A 23,461-nucleotide genomic window follows, 5' to 3' on the forward strand; every position below is an offset into this window, starting at 1 on the left:
CCGTTTCCATTAAGCCCAATTAAAGAACCTCATCCCGGAAAGGCAGGGCGCCACTGTAGTGCTTTCGTACGTACGCTGGGAGGGGACCCAGGTTCAAATCCCAGCTCTGCCACTCACGGATTAGCTGAGCCTGTGCAAGTTACTCAGTTTTTCTGTGCCTTAGTTTCCTCCTCTGTAAAATGAAGACAACAGTAATAATAGTTCCTCCTTCCTACGTTGTAATGAGGATTACATGGTCCCTGACACATTATTAGTGCTCAAAAAATGTTAGCTATTAGCTAGTGCTAGTGGTGATGGGCATAAAAATCTTAAAATACAGAGCTTTGCTACCCTTGTTTCATAAGCCAGCCCAACATCTTGGGACCTTTATTTTGAGGAAATTCTCTCTTAATGTAAAGACCCTCGAAAAGCTTGTAGACAATCTATCATTCAAAACCCAGGATTAATATATTGGGAAATCCCTATATCACACAACTAAAAGTTATTTCTAAAATCTGCCCCAAGCTGTATACACTAATGTATGTTTCTCTTCTCACTCAGGCTGCTGGTTGTGGAAGTTCTTCCCCACATCACCAGGGTTTGATGTGAAGGTTTATAAGCACAATGTCTACACTTGAAGTTGTTCCACCAATAGTTGAAATGCCAACTCCCCATAATTGATATGTGCTGGAATAAACACTTATATTAAGATTAATTAGTGTGGCTCACTGTATTTTCCAAAGATGGTCACAGAAGGCAAAGGAGAGTCAGCGTATTCTTGCTACTTAAGTAATTTTAATTCAAAATCATAAATATGCCAAAGTGACATATTGAGGGCGGCCTGCCCTGAGTCCCATCTTTAGTCTTACAAAATAAGCTAAACTAAGTTTTGCTTGTATGAATAAGCTGGCTTTATCTGCTCAGGGAATTTTCAAGGCCTGTCTCCATTTGGCCTTGATTTTAACATGAGCTAACTGGCACACAAATTGTGTTCTAGGGACTATGTCTGTGGCATGGGCCTCCAGCTCCAGGGGGTGATGGCTGACGGTCTGCTCCTTGGTCCTCTGCAGTCAGTGCAGAGCCTGGCGAAGAAAATGATGCTGCATGGCCATCAGGCCCCCAGACTATCGGACGTTGGCGTTCCTCTTGAGGTAGTTGGTGTAATGAGTCAGGAGTAGCTTCTTGACCAAGCTGCTGTAGATGGCCCAAGATGGGATCAGGCTCAGAAAGCTCGCCTTAAATAGACAAAAACATGAGTGTCTGGGTGAAAAGGAGAGCAAGGAAGTTACAACTAAAACATCTCAGTTCATATTTATCATTTCAAAAACATATTTCTTCTGACTACTGAAGGTAAGTCCCCAAATCTTCTAGTACGGTCATGTGTCGCTTAACAAGAAGGATTCATTCTAAGAAATGCATCATTCGATGATTTCGTCATTGTGCGAACATCATAAAGCAAACTTACATGCTTTATGGTACCTCCTGCTACACGCCTAGGCTGTGTGGTATAGACTATTGTTCCTAGGCAACAAACCTGTACATCCTATCACTGTACTGAATGCTGTAGGCGATTATAACACAATGAAAGTATTTGTGTATCTAAACATAGAAAAGTATATTTAAAAATGTTAAATATGGTTACAATATGGTATAAAAGATAAAAAATGGTACATCTGTATAGGACACTTACCACGAGTGGCACTCAGAAAACTAGAGTTGCTCTGGGTGAGTCAGTGAGTGAGTGGTGAGTGAATTAGAAGGCCCAGTACATTACTGTTTGCTACTGTAAACTTTTAATCACTATATAGTTAAGATATACTAAATTTATTTTTAAGAATTTCATTCTTCAATAATGAATTAAGCTTAGCTTGCTATACCTTTTCTCCTTTATAAACTTTTTAGTATTTTTAACTTTCAATTCTTTTGCAATAACACTTAGCATAAAACACAAACACATTTTATAACTGTACAAAAAATATTTTTTTCTTTATATCCTTATTCTATAAGTTTTTTCCTATTTTTAAATTTTAATTTTTTTTTACTTTTTAAACTTTTTTGTTAAAAACTAAGATACATGGAATACTATGCTGCTATAAAAAAGAAAGAACTCTTACCATTCGTAACAACATGGATGGACCTGGAGAACATTGTGCTAAGCAAAATTAGCCAGTCAGAGAAAGATAAATATCACGTGATCTCACTCATTTGTGGAATATAATGAACAACATAAACTGATGAAAAAAAATAGATCCAGAATCACAGAAGCATCTAACAGACCGTCAAACGTCAGAGAGAAGGTGGGAGAGGAGAGAGGGTAAGAGATCAACCAAAGGACTTGTATGCATGCATAGTAGCATAATCAATGGACACAGATAGTAGGAGAGTGAGGGCATGTGCTGGGGGTGGGAGCAGCTGGGGAGAGCTCAATGGGGGGAAAAGGAGACATATGTAATACTTTCAACAATAAAGAATTTAAGTAAATAAAAAACAAAACAAACAAAAAAACTAAGATACAAACACACACTAGCCTAGGCGCACACAGGGTCAGGATCGTCACTGTCACTGTCTTCCACCCCCACATCCTGTCCCACTAGCAGGTCTTCAGGGGCAATGACATGCTCGCGTGAGGAGGTGTCACTCTTTTCGGAAATATGTCCATGGCGGTTTGTTAAAATTTTGTTTTCATCATAGACTTGCTTGTGAGCAGATAATGCAACATGAGCATTCTTCTCTGTAAGTGAAAAACTTTTGGTGTTTTTAAATTAATGAACAACTTTTAAAGAAGCTTGTTGAGGTCTGCGAACCTTCTGCTAGAACCTTCACCATGAATTTTCTTAGAGATTCTTTTTCTGCTCCTGCAGTTTCCTCTCCCCTGGCTTCTTCTTCAGCTACGCATCCCATTCCAACAACTCCTCCTCAGCACTTCCTCAGACCCCCCCCCCCCCCAGAGCTCCTCCCCCTCGTCATCCTCGTTCACACCCAGGTTAAGGCTGTGTGCCATCTCAGCCACAGCCTTGTGGATTCTTGCAGCCTCCTCAATCTAGGCAAACCCTTTGAAGTCATGGGCAAACTTCTTGAGTGTCTTCCTCCAGGTGCCAATCATACCCTCCTTGGTGGCATCACTCTAAGCCAGTGGTCGGCAAACTCATTAGTCAACAGAGCCAAATATCAACAGTACTTCTTCAAAATAGACTCGCCCAGGCCGAAAACCGACTTCTGCGCATGGACCGCAAAGTTTCAATCGCACTGTACATGCGCCCGCACGTGGTATTTTGTGGAAGAGCCACACTCAAGAGGCCAAAGAGCCGCATGTGGCTCGCGAGCCGCAGTTTGCCGACCATGGCTCTAAGCCCAAGCAAGACTCCTGAAGCAGCTGAAGATGTAATTTTTCCAAAATTGCATCAGCGTCTTCGTCAGTTGCAGCAATGCCCTGGGCAAAGGTCGTCCTTAGGTAGTGAGCTTTAAAAGCTGCTATAACTCCCTGATCCACTGGCGTGTTTGGAGGGAGAAGCACACTTCGATTTTGGGATGAAGATCGCCAATACAAAGAAGATGTCTGGGGAGATTGTAAATAATAAGCTAAGTCTGGAAAGGTACTACAGTGGGGCCTTGCCTAATAACGAGTTTTTTGAGATACCAGCTGTCTCTTGGCAGATTTTTTGCATTGAGTTGATAGAGTAATTTGAGTTAACGAGCTCCTTAACGAGCTCCTTAATGAGTTCAGTCTCTGAACGAATTAAACTCGTAAGTCAAGGCCCCACTGTATTCTCCAAACAGTGTTTCTCCATTTTGCTGGCATAGCCATTGAGGAGGGCCAGAGTTAAACATTTACTAACAGGGGGTCAGAGGCCACAGCAGCCCCACGGAGACGCTCCCTGGGTCTCCGCCGGCTCTTCCAGGAGCTCTGGAGCCTCCTTCCTTTCTGAGGGAGAAGTGAGGCAGCCAGGGGTGAGACTGCCCGCCTTGGGGGCGCACCAGGCCTCCAAGAGCGAGGAAGAGCTGGCTCAGCCCGCAGGGCCGCCTGCACACCTGTGCTCACTTGCTTCAAGAAGGAGAAGTTATCAATTACCAGGATTTCATGGACGAGGCAGCCGCAGGTTTCATCGCCAAATGTGACGTAATTGAGCGATTCTTTAACAAACTCATCGGCAGTCTTGGTTATCAGGCTGGTGTTGAGGTTCTTTGTCATTGGGGTTGAAACAGCATAGGGGGTCAGCACCTACAATGGGAAATAAAGCTGTAACACAGGAGCGATCTGCCCATCCCTGAGTGTGAGCCCCCATCTCCCCATGCCTTCCTTTCCCAACTCCGGCCATCCTGTCAGAAGTTCCAGGGTCCGAAACAGGGAGGGGGCACTGCACGGGCACAGAAGCGGCACAGCGCTGGCAATCAGCCTCTGGTTTCCCTTTGCCACTAACGCCAGGGGAGGCCTCGGCCACACACCACGGTGCCCCGAGTGCACACGGCTGAGGCATGAGCCAGCTCTCCGAGCATGGTTTCCAGGCTTTGATATAAAAGTGCAGGACACTCAGTTCAACCGAATCCAGAAAAACAGCAGCAACAACAAAATTCAGTATAACTGGGGAAGACAAAATGGCATCCAAATAGGCAGATGTGTCCTGCACCTTCTCATGGAGCAGATAGAAGAAACAACTAAATCAAACATCCACCCAGAATTGGCAAATTAAACACAGCTGGTGAGACGATCCATGGCTGGAAAGGACAGAGGACACCTAGAGAACGTTTTTCTTTCTCCTTTCTTTTTACTCCTTATAAAAAATTGATCTTCTTTATCTGCTTTACTGACGTGTTACTATTATACTATTCTCTGCTGGCTTACTCATATATCTAATTTCCTCTCCCCTCCTCCAAGTCTTTGCACACTTCTCTTTTCTCTTTCTTCGCTAGCCATTTTTTATGCTTTTGTTTTTCCTGCCCTTGCTTGCTCTCTTCTTCTCCTAGTTGCTTAATTAGTTACACTCACCAAACTCAAGCCTATTTGCTCTCTACTCTCGTCTCCTTTTCCAAAAATAGATGAATATACAGTTAGATAGATAATAGATTAAAGAAAGGGAAGAATTTTTTAATTATTATTTTGTTTTTTACTTTTCTTCTTATCCACTCATTCTCTTTCTACCTCCTCTATATTGAACTGTGGCCATTTCCCCACTCATTCAATTCCTTTACCTTACCTTCTGGAAATAAGCTGTGCTTCTTCAGATTCAGTTCCCCCCTTTTTTCTGGGTGTTTGTGGTTTGCATTTTTTGGTTTATTTGTTTGTTTTGTGGACTTTTCTCCCCATATACATATATTTTTCCCCCTTATTTTTTCTTCTTTTTCTTTTCTCTCTTACCTTTTTTCCTTTTCTCAATATCATTTCTGTGCTCTTTTCTCTCCCCTAATTCTCTTTTTGCTGGTGGTCACCTTTATTGGGGTTATCAGAGTCATGAATACATTCTTGTTGTGTTCCCTCTGTGTTGTGTCTTGTTGAGTTGTATTTTGTACCTTTCAGTCAGCGTGGTAGAGGGTGAACCACATAACCAAACACCCTGAAGGAGCAAAAAGGGGAGACAAAGAAACAGACCCCATATGAAAGAAAGGAGGACTCGCCAGAAAAGGAAGTAAATGAAATGGAGGCAAGAAATTTGTCAGAGAAAGAATTCAGAGCAATGGTCATAAGGACACTGAAAAGGATGGAAGGCAATTCAACAACATGTGTAAGAATCAATAGGAAATGGAGAAGAGCCAAGAAGAAATGAAGAATGACATAGAACACAATAGAAAGCATCAATAGTAGACTAGCAGAAACTGAGGACTGCACCAGCAAGCTAGAAGACAAGGTAGGAAAAAACACCCAAGAAGAGCAGCTACTGGAAAAAAAAAAACTTAAAAAGCAGGAGGAGAGCCTAAGGGCGCTCTGGGATAACACAAACCAAAACAACATCCACATAATAGGGATGCCAGAAGGAGAGGAAACTGAGCAAGGAATAGAAAACCTGTTTGAAGAAATAATGACAGAAAACTTCCCTGATATTGGGAAGAAAAAACTCACACAAGTTCAAGAAGCACACAGAGTCCCAAACAAGAGGATCCCAAAAAGACCAACACCAAGACACATCATAATTAAATTGGCAAACACTAACAACAAAGTAAGAATTTTAAAGGCTGCCAGAGAGAGACAAAAAGTTACCTATACAGGATTTCCCATTAGACTATCAACTGATTTCTCAACAGAAACACATCAAGCCAGAAGGGAATGGAATGAAATATACAAAGTGATGCAAAGCAAGGGACTGAATCCAAGAATACTATACCCAGCAAGGCTATCATTCAAAATTGAAGGTGAAATAAGGAGCTTCAGACAAAAAAGGGCTAAGGGAGTTTATTACCACCAAGCCACCAATGCAAGAAATGCTAAAGGGACTGCTATTAAAAGAAGAAATCAGAAGGGAAGAAGGAACACAGGCATAAAGAATAAAAATGGCAACAAACAAGTACCTATCAATAATAACCTTAAACGTAAATGGATTAAATGCTCCAAACAAAAAACATAGGGTAGCTGAATGGGTAAGAAAACATGACCCATATATATGCTGTCTACAAGAGACCCACCTCAGAACAAAGGACTAACACAGACTGATAGCAAAGGTATGGGAAAAAAATTTTCAGGTGAATAGAAATGAAAAACAGCTGGGGTAGCAATACTTATATCTGACAAAATAGACCTCAAAGTGAAGGCCATAACAAAAGATAAGGAAGGCCACTTCATAATACTAAAGGGAGCAATTCAACAAGAGGATATAACTCTGATAAACATATATGCACCCAATACAGAAGCACCCAAATACATAAAAAAACTTCTGGAAGATATCAAGGGAGAGATCGACAGCAATACAGTCAACTTTAATACCCCATTGATGCCACTGCATAAATCCTCTAAACAAATATAATCAGCAAAGAAACATCAATCCTAAATGACTCACGAGATGAGATGGAATTAATTGACATCTTCAGAACATTTAATCCCAAAGCTACAGATATACATTCTTCTCAAGTGCACATGGGACATTTTCAAAGATAGACCATATATTGAGATACAGGCAAAGTCTCTTCAAATTCAAGAAGATAGAAATCATATCAAACATCTTCTCAGATCACAATGGCATAAAATTAGAAATCAACTACAATAAAAAAAATGGAAAAAATTAAACACTTGGAGGCTAAATAGCATGCTATTAAACAATGATTGGGTTGCCAAAGGGATCAAAGAAGAAATAAAAAGTATCCTGATAAGAAACAACAATGAAAACACAACAATCCAAAATCTATGGGACAGAGTGAAAGCAATCCTGAGAGGGAAGTACATAGTTTTGCAAGCCTACCTCAAAAAAACAAGAAAAATGGTAATAAATTACCTACCCCTACAATTTAAAGAATTAGAAAGAACCCTAACTGGTTTGGCTCAGTGGATAGAGTGTCAGCCTGTGGACTGAAGGGTCCCAGGTTCGATTCCGGTCAAGGGCATGTACCTTGGTTGCGGGCACATCCTCAGTGGGGAGTGTGCAGGAGGCAGCTGATCGATGTTTCTCTCTCATCGATATTTCTGACTCTCTGTCCCTCTCGCCTACTCTCTGTAAAAAATCAATAAAATATATTTTTTTAAAAAAAGAATTAGAAAGACAGTAACAAGAAAATCCCAGAGTAAGCAGAAGGAAGGAAATAATAAAGATCAGAGCAGAAACAAACGACATAGAGACACACACAAAAAAAATACAAAAGATCAATAAAACCATGAGCTGGTTTTTTGAAAGGATAAACAAGATCGATGAGCTCTAGCCTGGCTCACCAAGAAACAAAGAGAGAGGACCCTAATAAACAAAATCAGAAATGAAATAGGTGAAGTAACAACAGACCCCACAGAAATACAAAGGATTGTAAAAAAAAAAAAAAAAAATACTATGAACAACTCTACTCCAACAAACTGGACAGCCTAAATGAAATGGACATATTCCTAGAAAAATACAAGCTTCCAAAACTCAATCAGGAAGAATCAAAAAACCTGAATAGGCCAATAACTACCGATGAAATTAAAGCAGTAATCAAAAATCTTCCAACAAACAAAAGCCCTGGTCTGGAGGGCTTTAGAGGGTAGTTCTACCAAACATTCAGAGAACTAAAACCTATCCTCCTCAGACTATTTCAAAAAATTCAAGAGGAAGGCACACTTCCAAGCTCTTTCTATGAAGCCAGCATTACACTATTCCAAAACAAGATAAAGACACCACAAAGAAATAGAACTACAGGCCAATATCCTTGATGAACATAGATGCTAAAATCCTCAACAAAATTCTAGCAAACTGGATCCAGCATTACATTAGAAAGATCATACACCATGACCAAGTGGGATTTATTCCAGGGATACCAGGAGGGTACAATATCTGTAAATCAATAAACGTGATACATCACATAAACAAATTGAGAGACAAAAATCACATAATCATATCAATCAATGCAGAAAAAGCATTTGACAAAATCCGCACCCTTTCTTGATTAAAAAAAAACTCTCAGCAAAGTGGGAATATAAGGATCACACCTCAACATAATAAAAGCATTATATGACAAATCTACAGCCAACATCATACTCAATGGGCAAAAACTAAACTCATTTCCCCTAAGAACAGGAACAAGACAAGGGTGCCACTTTCACCACTCCTGTTCGACACAGTACTGGAACTGCTAGCCATAGTGATCAGACAAGAAGAAAAAATGAAAGGCATCCAAATTGGAAAAGAAGACATAAAATTGTCATTATTTGCAGATGACATGATATTGTACCTAGAAAACCCTAAAGACACCATCAAAAAACTACTAGACTTAATAAATGAATTTGGCAATGTCACAGGATACAAAATTAACACCCAGAAGTCTATGGCTTTTTTATACACCAATAATGAACTCACAGAAAGAGAAACTAAAAAAAACAAAAACCATTTACCACTGCAACAAAAAAATTAAGATACCTAGAAATAAACTTAAATAAGGAGGTAAAAGACCTCTACTCAGAAAACTACAGGGCATTGAAAAAAGAGATAGAGGAAGACATAAACAAATAGAAGAACATACCGTGTTCATGGATTGGTAGAATCAAAATCATTAAAATGTTCATACTACCCAGAGCAATTTATAGATTCAATGCAATCCCCATTAAAATACTAACGGCATATTTCACAGACCTAGAACAAACTCTCCAAAAATTCATCTGGAATAAAAAAAAAGACCCCAAATAGCCACAGCAATTCTGAGAAAGAAGAACAAATTTGGAGGGATCACAATACCAGATATCAAGCTATATTACAAACCCACTATTCTCAAAACTGCCTGGTACTGGCACAAGAACAGACATATAGACCAAAGGAACAGAACAGAGAACCCAGAAATCGACCCAAGCCATTAGGCTCAATTAATATTTGACAAACGAGGCAAGAGCATACAATGGAGTCAAGACAGTCTCTTCAATAAATGGTGTTGGGAAAACTGGACAGATACATGCAAAAAAATGAAACTAGTTCACCAACTTACACCATACACAAAAACAAACTCAAAATGGATAAAGAACTTAAATGTAAGATGGGAAACCATAAAAACCTTAGAAGACTCCATAGGCAGCAAAATACCAGACATATGTTGTAGCAGTATCTTTACCAATATGGAAACTAAGGAGAAAATAAACAAATGGGACTACATCAAAATAAAAGGCTTCTGCACAGCAAAAGAAACCATCAACAAAACAAGAGAGCCCACTGCATGGGAGAACATATTTACCAATGTTACATCCGATAAGGGTTTAATCTCCAAAATTTACAGGCAACTCATACAACTTAACAAAAAGAAGATAAACAATCCAATCAAAAAAATGGGCAACGGACCTAAATAGACACTTTTCGAAAGAGGGCATACAGAAGGCAGAGAGACATATGAAAACATGCTCAAAGTCACTAATCATCTGAGAGATGTAAATCAAAACAATGAGGTACCATCTCACACCTGTCAGAATGGCTATCATCAACAAATCAACAAACAACAAGTGTTGGAGAGGTTGTGGAGAAAAAGGAACACTTGTGCACTGCTGGTGGGAATGCAGACTGGTGCAGCCATTATGGAGAACAGTATGGAGTTTCCTCACAAAACTAAAAATGGAACTCCCATTTGACCCAGTGATCCCACTTCTAGGAATATATCCTAAGAAACCAGAAACACCAATCAGAAAGGATATATGCACCCCTATGTTCATAGCAGCACAATTCACCATAGCTAAGATCTGGAAACAGCGTAAGTGCCCATCAGCAGATGAGTGGATTAAAAAATGGTGGTACATCTACACAACAGAATACTATGCTGTGGTAAAAAAAAGAAGGAATTTTTACCATTTGCAACAGCATGGATGGAGCTGGAGAGCATTATGCTAAGCAAAATTAGCCAGTCAGAGAAAGATAAGTATCACATGATCTCACTCATATGTGGGATATAATGAACAACATAAACTGATGAACAAAAATTGATCCAGAGACTAAAACACTGATCAGACCGTCCAACCTCAGAAAGCAGGCAGGGGAGGGGGGTGGGTTAGAGATCAATCAAAGAACTTGTATGCATGCATATTAGCATAACCAATGGACACAGACAATGGGGCGGTGGGGGGGGGGGATTACTGAGTTGGGGGCAGGAGTGGAGGGGGCGGTTAATGGGGGGGGGAAGGAGACATGTAATACTTTTTAAAAAATTTTAAAATTCGGTATAACTATGTCCCAAGTACTCCATGGGCTATATTTACATTTAAATTTTCATTTATATATCTGAAATTCAGATTTTATTGGGTGTTCTGTATTTTATCTGGCAACCCTCGTTCAGACATGTGTTTCTAACGCACACAGCCAACGATGGGGCAACTAAAGCCTCTAGGTTGCACGTTCACGACCCCCTCTTTCCACCCACGGCCCCCACACCCGGCAGGAGGCTGACTTTCTCCCAGACACGCAGAGCGCGGCATCTTTAGAGAAAAGAGGTCCGTGCTTGTTTCCTTGGTTTTGCTTTTCTTCACATCACGTTCGCCATTTTCATCATGTCAGCTTTTCTTCACACCACCCCAGACATGACACTGTTATGAATGAATCAGTTATGAATCAGTCAACACGATTGAATGGGCCCTCATGGAAATGAACGCTATCGTCGTTAATCGGCAAAACACTTTCTTCCACCGATCTCACCATGTTCCTCTTGGAGAGATGCGGGAGCATGCGTTCCCAACCCACTCCCAGGAGGGGAAATAGTAAGTATTTTCATTCCCACAATGGGGTTTGGTTCACAAAACACCTCATTGTGGAGCACAGGGGCTTCATAAACAGGGGTGAAATGTGCATATTTGTTCATTCATTAGATCTTTATAAGAACCTAGAGAAGTGAGCAGCCATGGTAAATATGCCCTTTTTACAGATGGGGAGATTCTCTCTCATCGATGATGTTTCTCTCTCCCTCCCTCTCTGCAATCAATAAAAAAAAATTTTTTAAAGAAGTATGCGTCTATCATTTTACTTTTTATCCAATCCCAGAGGTCCCCGCACTCCCCACCCCCCTTTGCTCCTTCCCTTCTTCCCTCCCTCCCTCCCTCCCTCATCTATCACCAGTGGATTTCCTGTAACCCACTTACGTCTCCTCCTTGGATTGTCATGTATAAAACAAAGTGCCGCCCCGGCCTGTTTTGGTCAGTGGGTAGAGCATCGGCCTGGGGACCCGAAGGGTCCGGGGTTCCATTCCAGTCCAGGGCGCAGGCCCGGGTTGGGGGCTCGATCCCCAGTAGGGGTTGTGTAGGTGATTCTGGGAAACTGAGGCTCGCGGAGTTTCAGCAGGTTTTCCAGGATCACTCACATGGCAAGTGGCAGAGCTGGGATTTGAAAATCAAACTCAAGTCTCTAGTGCCTGCTTCGTTGCCCAATTCACAAATCTTTATTGAGCACCAATTACATAAGTGTTTGGAGAGGCCAGTGGTTCCGAAAGGTCGCAGAGCCTTTTCACCTTCTCTCACTTGCTAGGAGAGCAGCTCCGAGGCTCCTGCCTCCAGGAAGGGGCCCCTCCCCTCCCCCACCTTCTCCCACCCCTGCTGCCCCACGGAACCCACTCACTCAGCAGCCCCAGCCTCTCTCACCACAATTCTCAAGATCATGGTGATGCTAAGCCTGTCATATGACCAGTAAGCAAGTAGCTCTGGTAAGCATTCGTGTGGTTCACCAAGTATTTTTAGTTCTTTTCTCCTCCAGGCACGTGATAGAATTACACATGGTTGGGTGGGACCATGTGACCAGATCTGGCCCATGAGTATGAGCAAAAGTGACCGGCGTCTTTTGTGAGCCAGCCCTTCGTTATCAAAGCAAGACCCTCTGGAACTGCTTCCATGCTGCCCTGGCGTGTCAGCTCACAACCCCCACAGAGCAGCTGCTCCATCCGCCGGTCCCTGCGTCACTGCCCCGAGCTGATGCCCTGGCAGCTCCCAGTCGATGCGCATCATGAATGAGAAATAAATCTTTGTGGTTGGAAGTCAGTGAGGTGTGAAGGGTTATGTTTTGCTGCAGCGAACAGCCTGCATGGGGTAGCACTTGTGCAAAAGGAATCTGTCTGCAGCGGGAGCTGGAAGATGGGCAGGAAGGGCAATCCCTGATGGGCGAGACTTCAGTCAGCAAAGAGCGGGTGGCCTAGCAGCATGGTGTGCTGTTCCCGTCACTCAGGGGCGGAAGTCAATGTTAATTGCAAAGTTCTCACGATTAATTCGTATCTGCCTTTTGAATAAACTTTACCTATAGCTGGTTAACTTATAGCGTAGCCACCTGAGATCGTCTCATACCCGTGAGCATTTTAATTGAAATCCACATGCACACCAATGATTGTAAAGCTGTTGCGTGACTCCTCGCTGGTTTGGCTCAGTGGATAGAGCGTTGGCCTGTAAACTCAAGGGTCCCGGGTTCGATTCCGGCCAAGGGCACATGCCTGGGTTGTGGGCTTGATCCCCTGTAGGCAGCCAATCAATGATTCTCTCTCATCATTGATGTTTCTCTCTCTCTCTCCCTCTCCCTTCCTCTCTGAGATCAATAAAAACATATTAAAAAAGAAAAAAAAGAGAGAGCTGCCACGGTGAGTGAGCCTTCCCACTTCTAATACTATGCCGTACAACTTCCTCCCCAACAGCAACAAAGCCCTGCAAATACACCTTTTATTCCAGGTCCTAGAAATCACTGGACTCCGAGCTGTGAGCCAACCGCGTGGGCATCGCGGACACAAGATGTCCTATTGCCCAGCCTACAGGCAGCAGGACAGCCCGATCGGTGTGCGGCTGAGGGTGAAGGGGCGGCAGAGCCCCTCTGCCCGCGGCTCAGAGCCAGGGGTGAGGACCTCTGGGCCCAGCACAGATGAGCAGCCCGCAACGGGGGCACCCCACCCCTTCCAACGTGGACCAGTGCCCGTGTCTCTTTCCCTCTCCACCATCCTCCCACACAAGCCCGTCTCCCGTACCTACAGCAGAGAGGAAAGCATGGCCGACCAGGCCCCAACTTCTGGCGTGATGCAGCATCGGGTAGCAAGAGGGGTGACAGCGCCCCTGGGCACTCACTCACCCTGCCCCGTCTCCTGCTCCAGCCCAGGGCACGGCAGAGGGTGGCAGCAGGCGCAGCCACAGGGCACAGCCGCCAGTGCAAGGGTCGCAGGAACCCCGGAGAGTCATGCAGACCACTCCTGCCGCTGCCCTTCAGCACCAGCCCTGCAGGAGGCAGTGGCCGGCTTCAGGGGACTCAGAACTGTCAGCCTCACCTGGATAATTATTCCTTTCTCCTTATATTCCGCTTGCAGGGCCTTGGAAAACGTGCACACAAAAGCCTGGAGCGAGAAGGAGAAACACCTCAGGGCCCGGAGCTTGCTTTCTCCCTCCGAACCAACTTTGCAGGTTCCAGAGACTCCACAGGAGCCCACCACGTGTCTTAAAACGTGGCCGCTTCTCTGATGCGAGTTAGGACTTCATCTCTTGGTCTGAGAAGAGATCCCGCAATGAATGGGAACATACATGGTGGGGATAAATACATACCTCGGGCCACTGCACATACATGACCCAACCCAGGGGTGGGGGGCTGTCCCTTGTGTAGAGCACCCCCCTCCCCCGAGTTTGTTTTTAAGACGAGGGCACGGGGACACCTGGCTAGGCCTCCAGGGCAGGGAGGAAACCACAGTGGACAGCAGGGTTCCCAGGCAAGGAGGTGAGTGAGGGCCATCAGCCGTCAGCCGGGGCTGTGCCTCCTTCTATGCACCCAAACCCCTGCTGACTAGCTCCGCCCTGGACACAGGAGAGCGCCTCCTGGCGATCTGCCCATGGGCTGGCCAGATGGGCCACAGGAAAATGGCAAGCGGGAACAGCAAGGGGAGGGAGGAGGGGCCTGGAACTCCGTGCTGTCGCTCACCTTAGAAGCCGAATACATGGAGTAGAAAGGCCAGGGAAAGAGGGCCACCCCGGAAGAAATGTTCAGGACGAGCCCTTTCCTCCTAAAAGGCAAAGAAGCAACGTTTCAGGAGCTGTGCTGCCTGGGGGCTCCGCGAGAAGGAAGAAACCGAGGGGCGCGTGTGAGCGCCAGGGAACCCCTCTCTGCTTCCCTCGGGGCCACGGCCCCACACGGTGACCCTGGGCAGTCAGTGGGCATCAGGGCTTGCCACCGGGAACGGGTTCTGCTGCAACAAGGGGCCCCCACCGAAACGCAGGGGCCCCCACCGAAACGCAGGAACCCACTGAGCGCAGACAGGAGGGCAGGGGATCCTTCCCCATCGGGCGCGGGCACAGGCGCTCAGGGCCCTTCTGCCCATGACGACCCTCAACAAGGCAGATGCCGTCAGCCTTGGGTGGAACTGGATGGCCCATCACCTGCTCACACAGGCGTCCTCACAAGTCCCGGGGTTCCCTAAGTGCCCTTTGGAAATGTAATCCTTTAATCCTCCCCAATGAGACGGGTTTGCTCCAGAAAAACCACAAAACTGCACATTAGAATAGCAGGGCCAGCCTCGCTTCCTCGAGGGAGGACAAAGCCATCGGCCACTTGCTGTTCATGGACACGGCCTGAGACTAGCTCCCGTGGTGTGTGAGACCGGCTCCCGTGGGTGCATGAGACCGCTCCCGTGGGTGTGTGAGACCGGCTCCCGTGGGTGTGTGAGACCGGCTCCCGTGGGTGTGTGAGACCGGCTCCCGTGGTGTGTGAGACCTGCTCCCGTGGGTGTGTGAGACTGGCTCCCGTGGTGTGTGAGACCGGCTCCCGTGGTGTGTGAGACCGGCTCCCGTGGGTGTGTGAGATTGTCTCCCGTGGTGTGTGAGACTGGCTCCCGTGGGTGTGTGAGACTGGCTCCCGTGGGTGTGTGAGACCGGCTCCCGTGGTGTGTGAGACCGGCTCCCGTGGGTGTGTGAGACCGGCTCCCGTGGTGTGTGAGACCGGCTCCCGTGGGTGTGTGAGACTGGCTCCTATGATGTGTGAGACCGGCTCCCGTGGTGTGTGAGACCGGCTCCCGTGGTGTGTGAGACCGGCTCCCGTGGGTGTGTGAGACCGGCTCCCGTGGTGTGTGAGACCGGCTCCCGTGGGTGTGTGAGACCGGCTCCCGTGGGTGTGTGAGACCGTCTCCCGTGGGTGTGTGAGACCGGCTCCCGTGGGTGTGTGAGACCGTCTCCCGTGGGTGTGTGAGGCCGGCTCCCGTGGGTGTGTGAGACCGGCTCCCGTGGTGTGTGAGACCGTCTCCCGTGGGTGTGTGAGACCAGCTCCCGTGGGTGTGTGAGACCGTCTCCCGTGGTGTGTGAGACCGGCTCCCGTGGGTGCATGAGGACGGCTCCCGTGGGTGGGTAACAGGGTGATAAAGATGTGGCATAAATGGAGGCACTGATGGGGTACTGATGGGGTGCTGACTTTTAGCACTAAACTGGAGTATTCATTCTGACAACAGCTGAAATTTATAATAACGAAGAGATGGTCTTGGTCTCAGGCCAACTTCTGAAGTTTCTTTTATGCTCAACGTAAGTTAATTTTTTACTACAATGTGTGCTGAATCTGCTGTTCTCTTCCTCCCTCCAGTGTATGTTACACTTGACCTTCAATATGCTTGTGTGTTGCAAAGCTGGCCGGGGCAGAATGTTATTTCCCCTGTAATGTCCATGTCCTGTCATCACAGTGTTATCACTTGTTAAAGCCGCAGGCAGAGGCGCCCCAGCCCCAGCCTCCACACCCCCGCCGCCGGCCAGGCCAGGGAGCCCGTGCACTTCACTGTTTCAAAGAAAGGCCTTACCTTGCCTCCATGTGCTTCAGAATTAGCTGGGTCATCTACAAGAGAAGGTCAACGTTAAGCCTTGACAATAGCAATGGGGGTACAACTTGGGGGAGTGGGTGTGGGGGGGAGCTGGGGAACTGCCTAATCTTCTCAGATGGCCACACGCATTGGAGGTCATTCTGGCAACACTAGAGTCAGGCCAGAACCTACAGGACGCAACTCAGAAAATGGCCAACTGCTCAGGGGCCTCTGGTTTCTCCTGCTAAAGCTCCAGTCTTCCTGAAAAATGAGGGCAGTGAAAAATTATGGAAATTGTCCTGGTGTGGGGTCAGCACTGAGGATCCCAGATACTCTCTACCCCAGGAGACAGGCAAGCGGATGCTGCTCGTCACAAGCCTCAGCCATGAGTTAGGATTGGGGGGCGTCAGGACATCACGCAGGTGTCCATGAGCGTCGCAAGTACCAGGGAGGACACCTGTCAATCCAACAGCGGCCGCATAAGCAACCTGCAGGTAGTCTGTGCTAGCTCCCCAGTCTGTCGGTCTGTCAGAATTACAACTGTATTGGGAAGTCCCTTCCCCCTCCCAACCTTCTGCCCCAAAAGAGGTCTTTCCTGCAACTTCCGGAGCTTAAACATTCCATTAAAGAGCTTTTCACATCGTAATTGTAAGGCACACGTTTTAAGAATTAAGGAGGCAGCAGCTGTGTGGACTAAAGGGTTCTCAAACGTACATCCGAGTGGACAGGGGCCCTGTCTGGGGAGCAGGTTTGAGACAGAGAGGAGCCAAACAGGTGGGGCAAAGCAGAGAAATCAAAAGGCCCGGGGTCAGAAGACTAGCTCTGCCAGTCTCTGCACGTGGCCTGGGAGCCCCAGGAGCTGGGGGGGGGGGGGTGCCTCTGTCCCTGCCACGCCCTATCTGCGGGGCCTCCAGAGCGTGGTGGGGGATGGTCCCTAGAACCCACGGGACTGCCTCCTGAAACCCTGGATTTGAAGGGAGGTGAGAAAAGGGTGAGGGCTAGATTGTCATCACCCTTCCTTGGCTTTTCCAGCGTCACTGAGGAGCACGCCAGCATGTCCTCAGAGCCTCCTGGCTGAAAGCTCTAGCCTCCCGGGGGGAGTAATCCCGGTTAGAGAGAGGACGTCGGGTTTGTGAGTCTCTGTCACAAAGCTCCCAATATTTAGTCTCTGATCTCACCTTCCTTTTGCCCGCCCACAAGCTCATCTCCCATCCCTGCCCTGACAGGGGTCTCTCCTATTCCCAGACGGTTCCTGTGGAATAATTAAGGGATACTTGTCATGCCTCCCACCAGCGTGGACAGCTGGGGTGGCATGCTTATAAGCTAACCTTCCGTGTGTTTTCTCTGTTATTTAGGGAAGTTAGTGTCTAACAATATAAAATAATTGTTTAGCAAATCAAAACATTCCTCTGCTAAAGGAGTCGGGCTTATCAAATACATCTGGGAAGCCCCATGATCAAATGGACCAAGAGTGAGAGATTCACGTGTCAAATAATGTGAAAGATTTCAGTGGTAAGACTACTGACAACAGTTGGAAATATAAAACTTACAATTACATCAGCTGGGAGTTTGAAAAGCTATTGATTGCTCAGCCTAAAAGAATGTGTGTACCAATGAACACTGGGCAGGCTACGTAAAATACCACTATGCTTACAGAAAAACAGTCACTGGTAAAAACAATTTTTGTCAGCCCAACTTATCCACCCGAAAAAAAAAAAATTGGGGGCTCTACTCAGCATCCATCCCCTCCCCTTAGGTCAAGAGCAGCTGACTCTCCTGTGGGAAAGCCGTCCTCCAAGGCCAGTCCACGTTCTCAAGATGAGACTGAGCCTCCTGCTGCTCCCAGCCAGGGTCTGGACCCATGAAGTCAGGGGTCACACCTGGCTCCCTGCTGCGGTTCCACGGGGCCTGGGGAATGGCCACAGGGTGCCAGGCGCAGGTGTGAACTCTGTGGCCTGAGCCAGGCACCGGCTGTGGGGCCAGTGGGGGCTCAGAGCCCAGGGTTCACTCACAGGCCATTCAGAGGAGAGAAACCCATGTTCACACAAAAGTGCCATCCGCTCAGCAGGCGGCGGCTGGGCCTGCTTCTCGGCAGCACCTTCCCCCAACCGCCTGCCCAGGAGGGCCCTTCCTCCCCCGCCCCGCTCTCTCCAGGGCACAGTTGGCTCAGCTCCGTGGCCGTCATGCCTACTGACGCTTGTTCAGAACAGCACCCGACACGACACAGAGCCACACTTTTCTGGCAGAGGAAGGATCTGAGGTTCCAGGGAGTTAAGCAGCACGCCCAGCGCTGCCCAGCCAGCTAGTGGCTGAGCTGGAGCCAGAGATACATGAGCGCCAATCGGCAAGTACTCATGGAACAAGATTCCATAAAACCCATGCCTGCCCTCTGTCTTTTTCCCCCACAGGGAGACTTTTCCTCTATTTACTAGAATAAAATCAGAGGAAAATACTGAATTTTTTAAAAAGTCACCCTGGAATCCAGAATCAGTTTCAGCAGCGTCAGGTCTAATATGTCTATTCTGCGCAGGCAGAACTGAAGGCAGAAATAGGCCCCAAACACGAGGGAGCATGAATCCCTCCCTGCGCTCGGTGGAAACAGAACAAGACAACCGAAAGGCCACGCGTGGGCCTCGCAAGTCAAGTGCAGTTCAAGTCCAGAGAGTCCCCTCCACAGGGAAGGGCCGGGTGTCCTGCGTTGCCACATGCCGGGAGCTGCTCCACGTTAACGCGTTCGGCACATGCACTGATCACGTACCTTCACTACCGAGGTGATGTTACAATGGATGAGGCTCTGGAATAAACAACCATAACCACAAATCAGCTGAGACATTCTCTTGACATGCAGTCGGTGCTAACGAAACATCAAGTGGCCCTAACCCGTTTGGCTCAGCGGATAGAGCAGGGGTCCTCAAGCTTTTTAAACAGGGGGCCAGTTCACTGTCCCTCAGACCGTTGGAGGGCCGGACTATAGTTTAAAAAAAACTATGAACAAATTCCTATGCACACTGCACATATCTTATTTTGAAGTAAAAAAAACAAAACGGGAACAAATACAATATTTGTATTTGCATGTGGCCCGCGGGCCGTAGTTTGAGGACCCCTGGGATAGAGCCTCGGCCTGCGGACTCAAGGGTCCCAGGTTCGATTCCCGTCAAGGGCATGTACCTTGGTTGTGGGCACATCCCCAGTAGGGGGCGTGCAAGAGGCAGCTGATCGATGTTTCTCTCTCATCGATGTTTCTAACTCTCTATCCCTCTCCCCTCCTCTCTGTGAAAAATCAATAGAAATATATTTTTTTAAAAAAAAGAAACATGAAGTGGGCGGAGGCAGGCATCTGAGCTGTTCCCCCGCTCGCCCAGCCGGCACATCGGCTCCCCCTGGAAGTTCAGGACGCCTGCGCCAGGACTGGGAAACGGCTGCCATCCGTATGTGCTTCTGTGCCATCCGTATGTGCTTCTGTGGAGTGTGATCTTGAACGAAGTCAATTACTAAGAGTTTCCTCAAAACTTTAAAGAGGAATGTGGACACAGCTTTTCCAAGGGAGCGGTTACTTCCCAGCTGGAGGAAGAGGGCAGCGTGCGTGGGCCTGGGGACAACGGCAGCGAGAACAGAAAGGCCAGTGGCTGTATAATAAGGCGGAGGTTCCGGGCTACAGAGGCCAGATAAAGAAACTAGTAGAGTCTCCCGAGACAGACAGAGAGGGAAAGAGGGGTAGACACAGAAACGGGCACACGTACAGACATGAATAGAGAAAGAAGCAAGAATGGCATCTGCTTAAAGGAGAGGAGGGGCGTGGCAAGGGTGTGCAGCTACGTCCCAGCAGTGGGCACTCCGCCCGTTCCTCTCTCACTCACATGGGAGCATGGGAACACCTGCACAGTCAGGGACTGGGAGCGCGACAGCCTGGATATGACCCCATGACCTCACAGGTCAGAGCCTGGGAAGACGTAACAAGGAGTACCATCCAGGGCTGCTAAATGCACCAAATGCACGCATGGCCAGCAATGGCGGCCATGGGTCTGAGCCACGCTTGCTGGACTTACAATAAATACCTCAACCGCAGAGTTTGTATCACTGACTTCACTCACGCTGAACTCTGAACAAATTTTATTACCTGGGAAGACAAAGAAAACCAAAGAGCTTCTCCCACTTGCATCCATAGCCATAAAATTTCCAGGCAGGGTTACCCCTTATGAAGCACAGGACAGAGCCCCAAAGACTAGGGCAGCAGCTGGCAAGCAGGTGCTGATGTGCGGAGAAGGGGAGAGGTGACCTTATCTTAGAAATGGCCATGAGCAGGGATGCCTTGCTGTGGACCAAGTACAAGGATGAGAAGAAAGGGAACCCTCCAGACACCCTCCTGGGACACAGAATTCTGTCCAGACACCCTCCCCGGCCCTGCTGAGAGGACGGCGCCACAGAAAGCACAGCTGTACCTGGATTTCGTCCGGTGTGTTAAGGAAATGGGTCGGCAGAAGGCTGGGGATCATTCCAACATTGTTGACTGCCGGGGGAGGCAAAACAAGAAGATGTCAGAAGAGCCAGTGGCAAATGTTTGTTGAAAACCTTAAAAACAGTTACACTCAACCCAGAAATTCTTCTCTTGGAAAGTGTTTTTAAGAAAATACCTTCATGCCTGGCCGGCGTGACTCCGTGGTTGAGTGCCGACCCAGGAACCTGGAGATCAGGGTTTGATTCCCGGTCAGGGCACGTGCCCAGGTTGTGGGCTTGATCCCCAGTAGGGGGCGTGCAGGAGGCAGCCGATCAATGATTCTCTCTCATCATGGATGTTTCTCTCTCTCTCTCTCTCTCTCTCTCTCTCTCTCTCCCTCTCCTTTCCTCTTTGAAATCAATAAAAATATTTTTTTTAAAAAAGAAAATACCTTCAACAAGATTGATACCCGAGGTCGTTCATTGCGACATGATTTGATAACTGAACAGATCTGAGGGAAGAGATCGTGGTCCAGGGACAGGAAGCACATGAAGGGAATGGGGTGCAGCCTGGCTGGAGCGCAGTGCAGTCACTCACAACCACGGCTGCTCAGCTGAAGGCAGGGGAAAGCATGTGTGATGAACGGCTTTTAAAAATGCACAACACACAGACGGGACAGGTGGTGATGGAAAGAACAAAATTTAAAACAAGTAAATATGTAAATAAATATGTGTAAACACGTAAGATCCATGTAGACATATGAGAATATGTATCTGGAAGGATATGCACCAAAATGCTCTCTCGGGCTGTCAGGATTTTAAGAAATTCATAATTCTCTTATATGCTTCTCTACTCTTTCCAGTTTTTCTGCAACGATATGTTTTTCATTGTTATTAGTAAAAAGAGTTAGTAATTATTTTTTTAAATTCAGCAGGAACTTTAGAAATCAAACCTTCTTTCTATGCACAATACAGACATTGTACTGTGTGCGTAGTGATGAAATAGCGTGTTTATAATCATCACAGAAGAAACATCGTCTTGTGTCCTGAATAAGGTGGTCAGTTCACAAGTACGCGCACTGCGCTGCCATTTCATCGGGCCAATCACAGCCAAGCTTGTTGGGTAACTGTTCCTTCGGCGAGTGTTTCTGAGACTCCCTCTTTCCACCGAGTATCAGTGTCAGTCGGTGAGAGAACATCCATCCTCTCTGACATTAGGGAAGGCAGTCGGGAAGGTCTGATACATTCTAAAGCTATATATACATCTGTTAGTCAGGTAACGCCTCTTGAAGAACTGAACTTTAATATTTGTTAATGCTACAGCTTAAAACACAGTTATGGGTTAAGCTCAAGCCACTGTGGGATAATCAAGGGTCACCGAGGTAGTTATTGCACTGACGTATTTCAACACGCTTTGAGCATTGCAATTTGCTTACCTAAAATTCCAATTTCTAAGCCTTTGAGTTCTTCTTTAATATCCTCATAGATGTCGTCCTTGGTGAAATCTGCTTGTATGATCCTCACAGTCCTCCCTGTAGTGCGCTCTGCATTCGAGACAATGTTACTCTTCAGTGATCATGAGTCCAAATCCCGTGGAGTTCCCCTGCGCTCCCACGCAGCCTGAGCGACATTTATGAGCACAAGCCCACCACCCCATTAGAGACAAGAAGTAGCCCGGATAAAGCTGGCAGGTGCTAGAGGGGTGAGTCTGAGCCTTACCACAGTAACAAGTACACGCATTAGATTTAACACAGTGATTCTCAAAGGGGGGTCCCCAGAACACAGCAGCACCACCAGCAACTGGCTCCACAAAACCTCAGGCTCCACCCGGGACCTAGAGAACCAGGCACCCGGGGAGGCCCGGGGTCTTCTGCACCCTGCCCCAGCTGACTCTGGTGCTCGCTCTGTGGAGAGGCCTGGCCTAAGGGCTGCAGGCACAGTGTGATGCCCCCTGTGCTGCGCCGGGTCCCTCCGGAGACACAGCCACCCTCTGCATTTGCCCAACACGTTAGCATTCACCAAGCCTTTACCTGCACCATCTCCATTTTCCAGAGGAGAACCCAGCTGAGACGCTAGTGCCTTGCCCGAGGCACCCGCCCTGCTCCAGGCCAGGCCCTGCCACTCTCCCGCGTGAACTAGCCTCGTGCGGTGAACTTGCCTGTGCAGGAGCTCAGCCAGATGTGGAAGCAGCACAGATGTCACCAGCTGCCCCTCTCAGCGCTGGAGTCAGACCCAATATTTCTGGGGCAAGTGATGTTGAGGCATAGTTTGGGGGTGGGGTGCTTTCAGACTGAAGACACTGCTTGCTCTTTAAGAGGCCGATGAAAATCACACTTTAACATTGCGGGAGGAGCACTGAAGAATCCCCGAATCCTGGCCAGAGTTACCTCTGATATCCAGACGCAGAATTCATCGGCCCGAGGGCACTGAGCCTCCCCCTCCGCCTCCTGATGCCCCAGGGACACAAACTGTCCCCCAGGCGGCCTGCCGTGGTTTCCCGAGTCTTTATCATTAAAGGCCTATTCCTTTGAGTTAAGGAGTATATTAATTACTAAATTAATAATTAATCATTAAAATGCAAATCCCGAAAAGGGATACTGTGATCATCATTAGCTAAGGACACTTCAGAGGGCGTCATGATAAAAACACGCTGTCCTGTGAGTGCGGCCTCCCAGCGTTGTGCAGTGCAGTCTTCACAGCC

At 47.2% G+C, this 23,461-nt stretch overlaps 1 protein-coding gene across 1 annotated transcript in view; it reads right to left on the bottom strand.

The window, feature by feature from the left end:
* Nucleotides 1-637: 637 nt before the first annotated feature.
* HSD17B3 (hydroxysteroid 17-beta dehydrogenase 3) overlaps nucleotides 638-23,461 on the bottom strand; it is a 47,132-nt gene continuing 24,308 nt past the window's right edge. Inside the window, exons 4-11 of the mRNA XM_036331418.1 lie at nucleotides 22,197-22,304; nucleotides 20,766-20,833; nucleotides 19,085-19,120; nucleotides 16,327-16,361; nucleotides 14,472-14,553; nucleotides 13,831-13,896; nucleotides 4,049-4,198; nucleotides 638-1,214 (exon numbers count right to left, since the gene is read on the bottom strand). Coding sequence (XP_036187311.1) covers nucleotides 1,104-1,214; nucleotides 4,049-4,198; nucleotides 13,831-13,896; nucleotides 14,472-14,553; nucleotides 16,327-16,361; nucleotides 19,085-19,120; nucleotides 20,766-20,833; nucleotides 22,197-22,304 — 656 coding nt within the window. The 3' untranslated portion in view covers nucleotides 638-1,103. The remainder of the gene's footprint in view (nucleotides 1,215-4,048; nucleotides 4,199-13,830; nucleotides 13,897-14,471; nucleotides 14,554-16,326; nucleotides 16,362-19,084; nucleotides 19,121-20,765; nucleotides 20,834-22,196; nucleotides 22,305-23,461) is intronic.

Source organism: Myotis myotis, unplaced genomic scaffold, assembly GCF_014108235.1.
Source record: "Myotis myotis isolate mMyoMyo1 unplaced genomic scaffold, mMyoMyo1.p scaffold_m19_p_12, whole genome shotgun sequence".
Lineage (NCBI taxonomy): Eukaryota > Metazoa > Chordata > Mammalia > Chiroptera > Vespertilionidae > Myotis > Myotis myotis.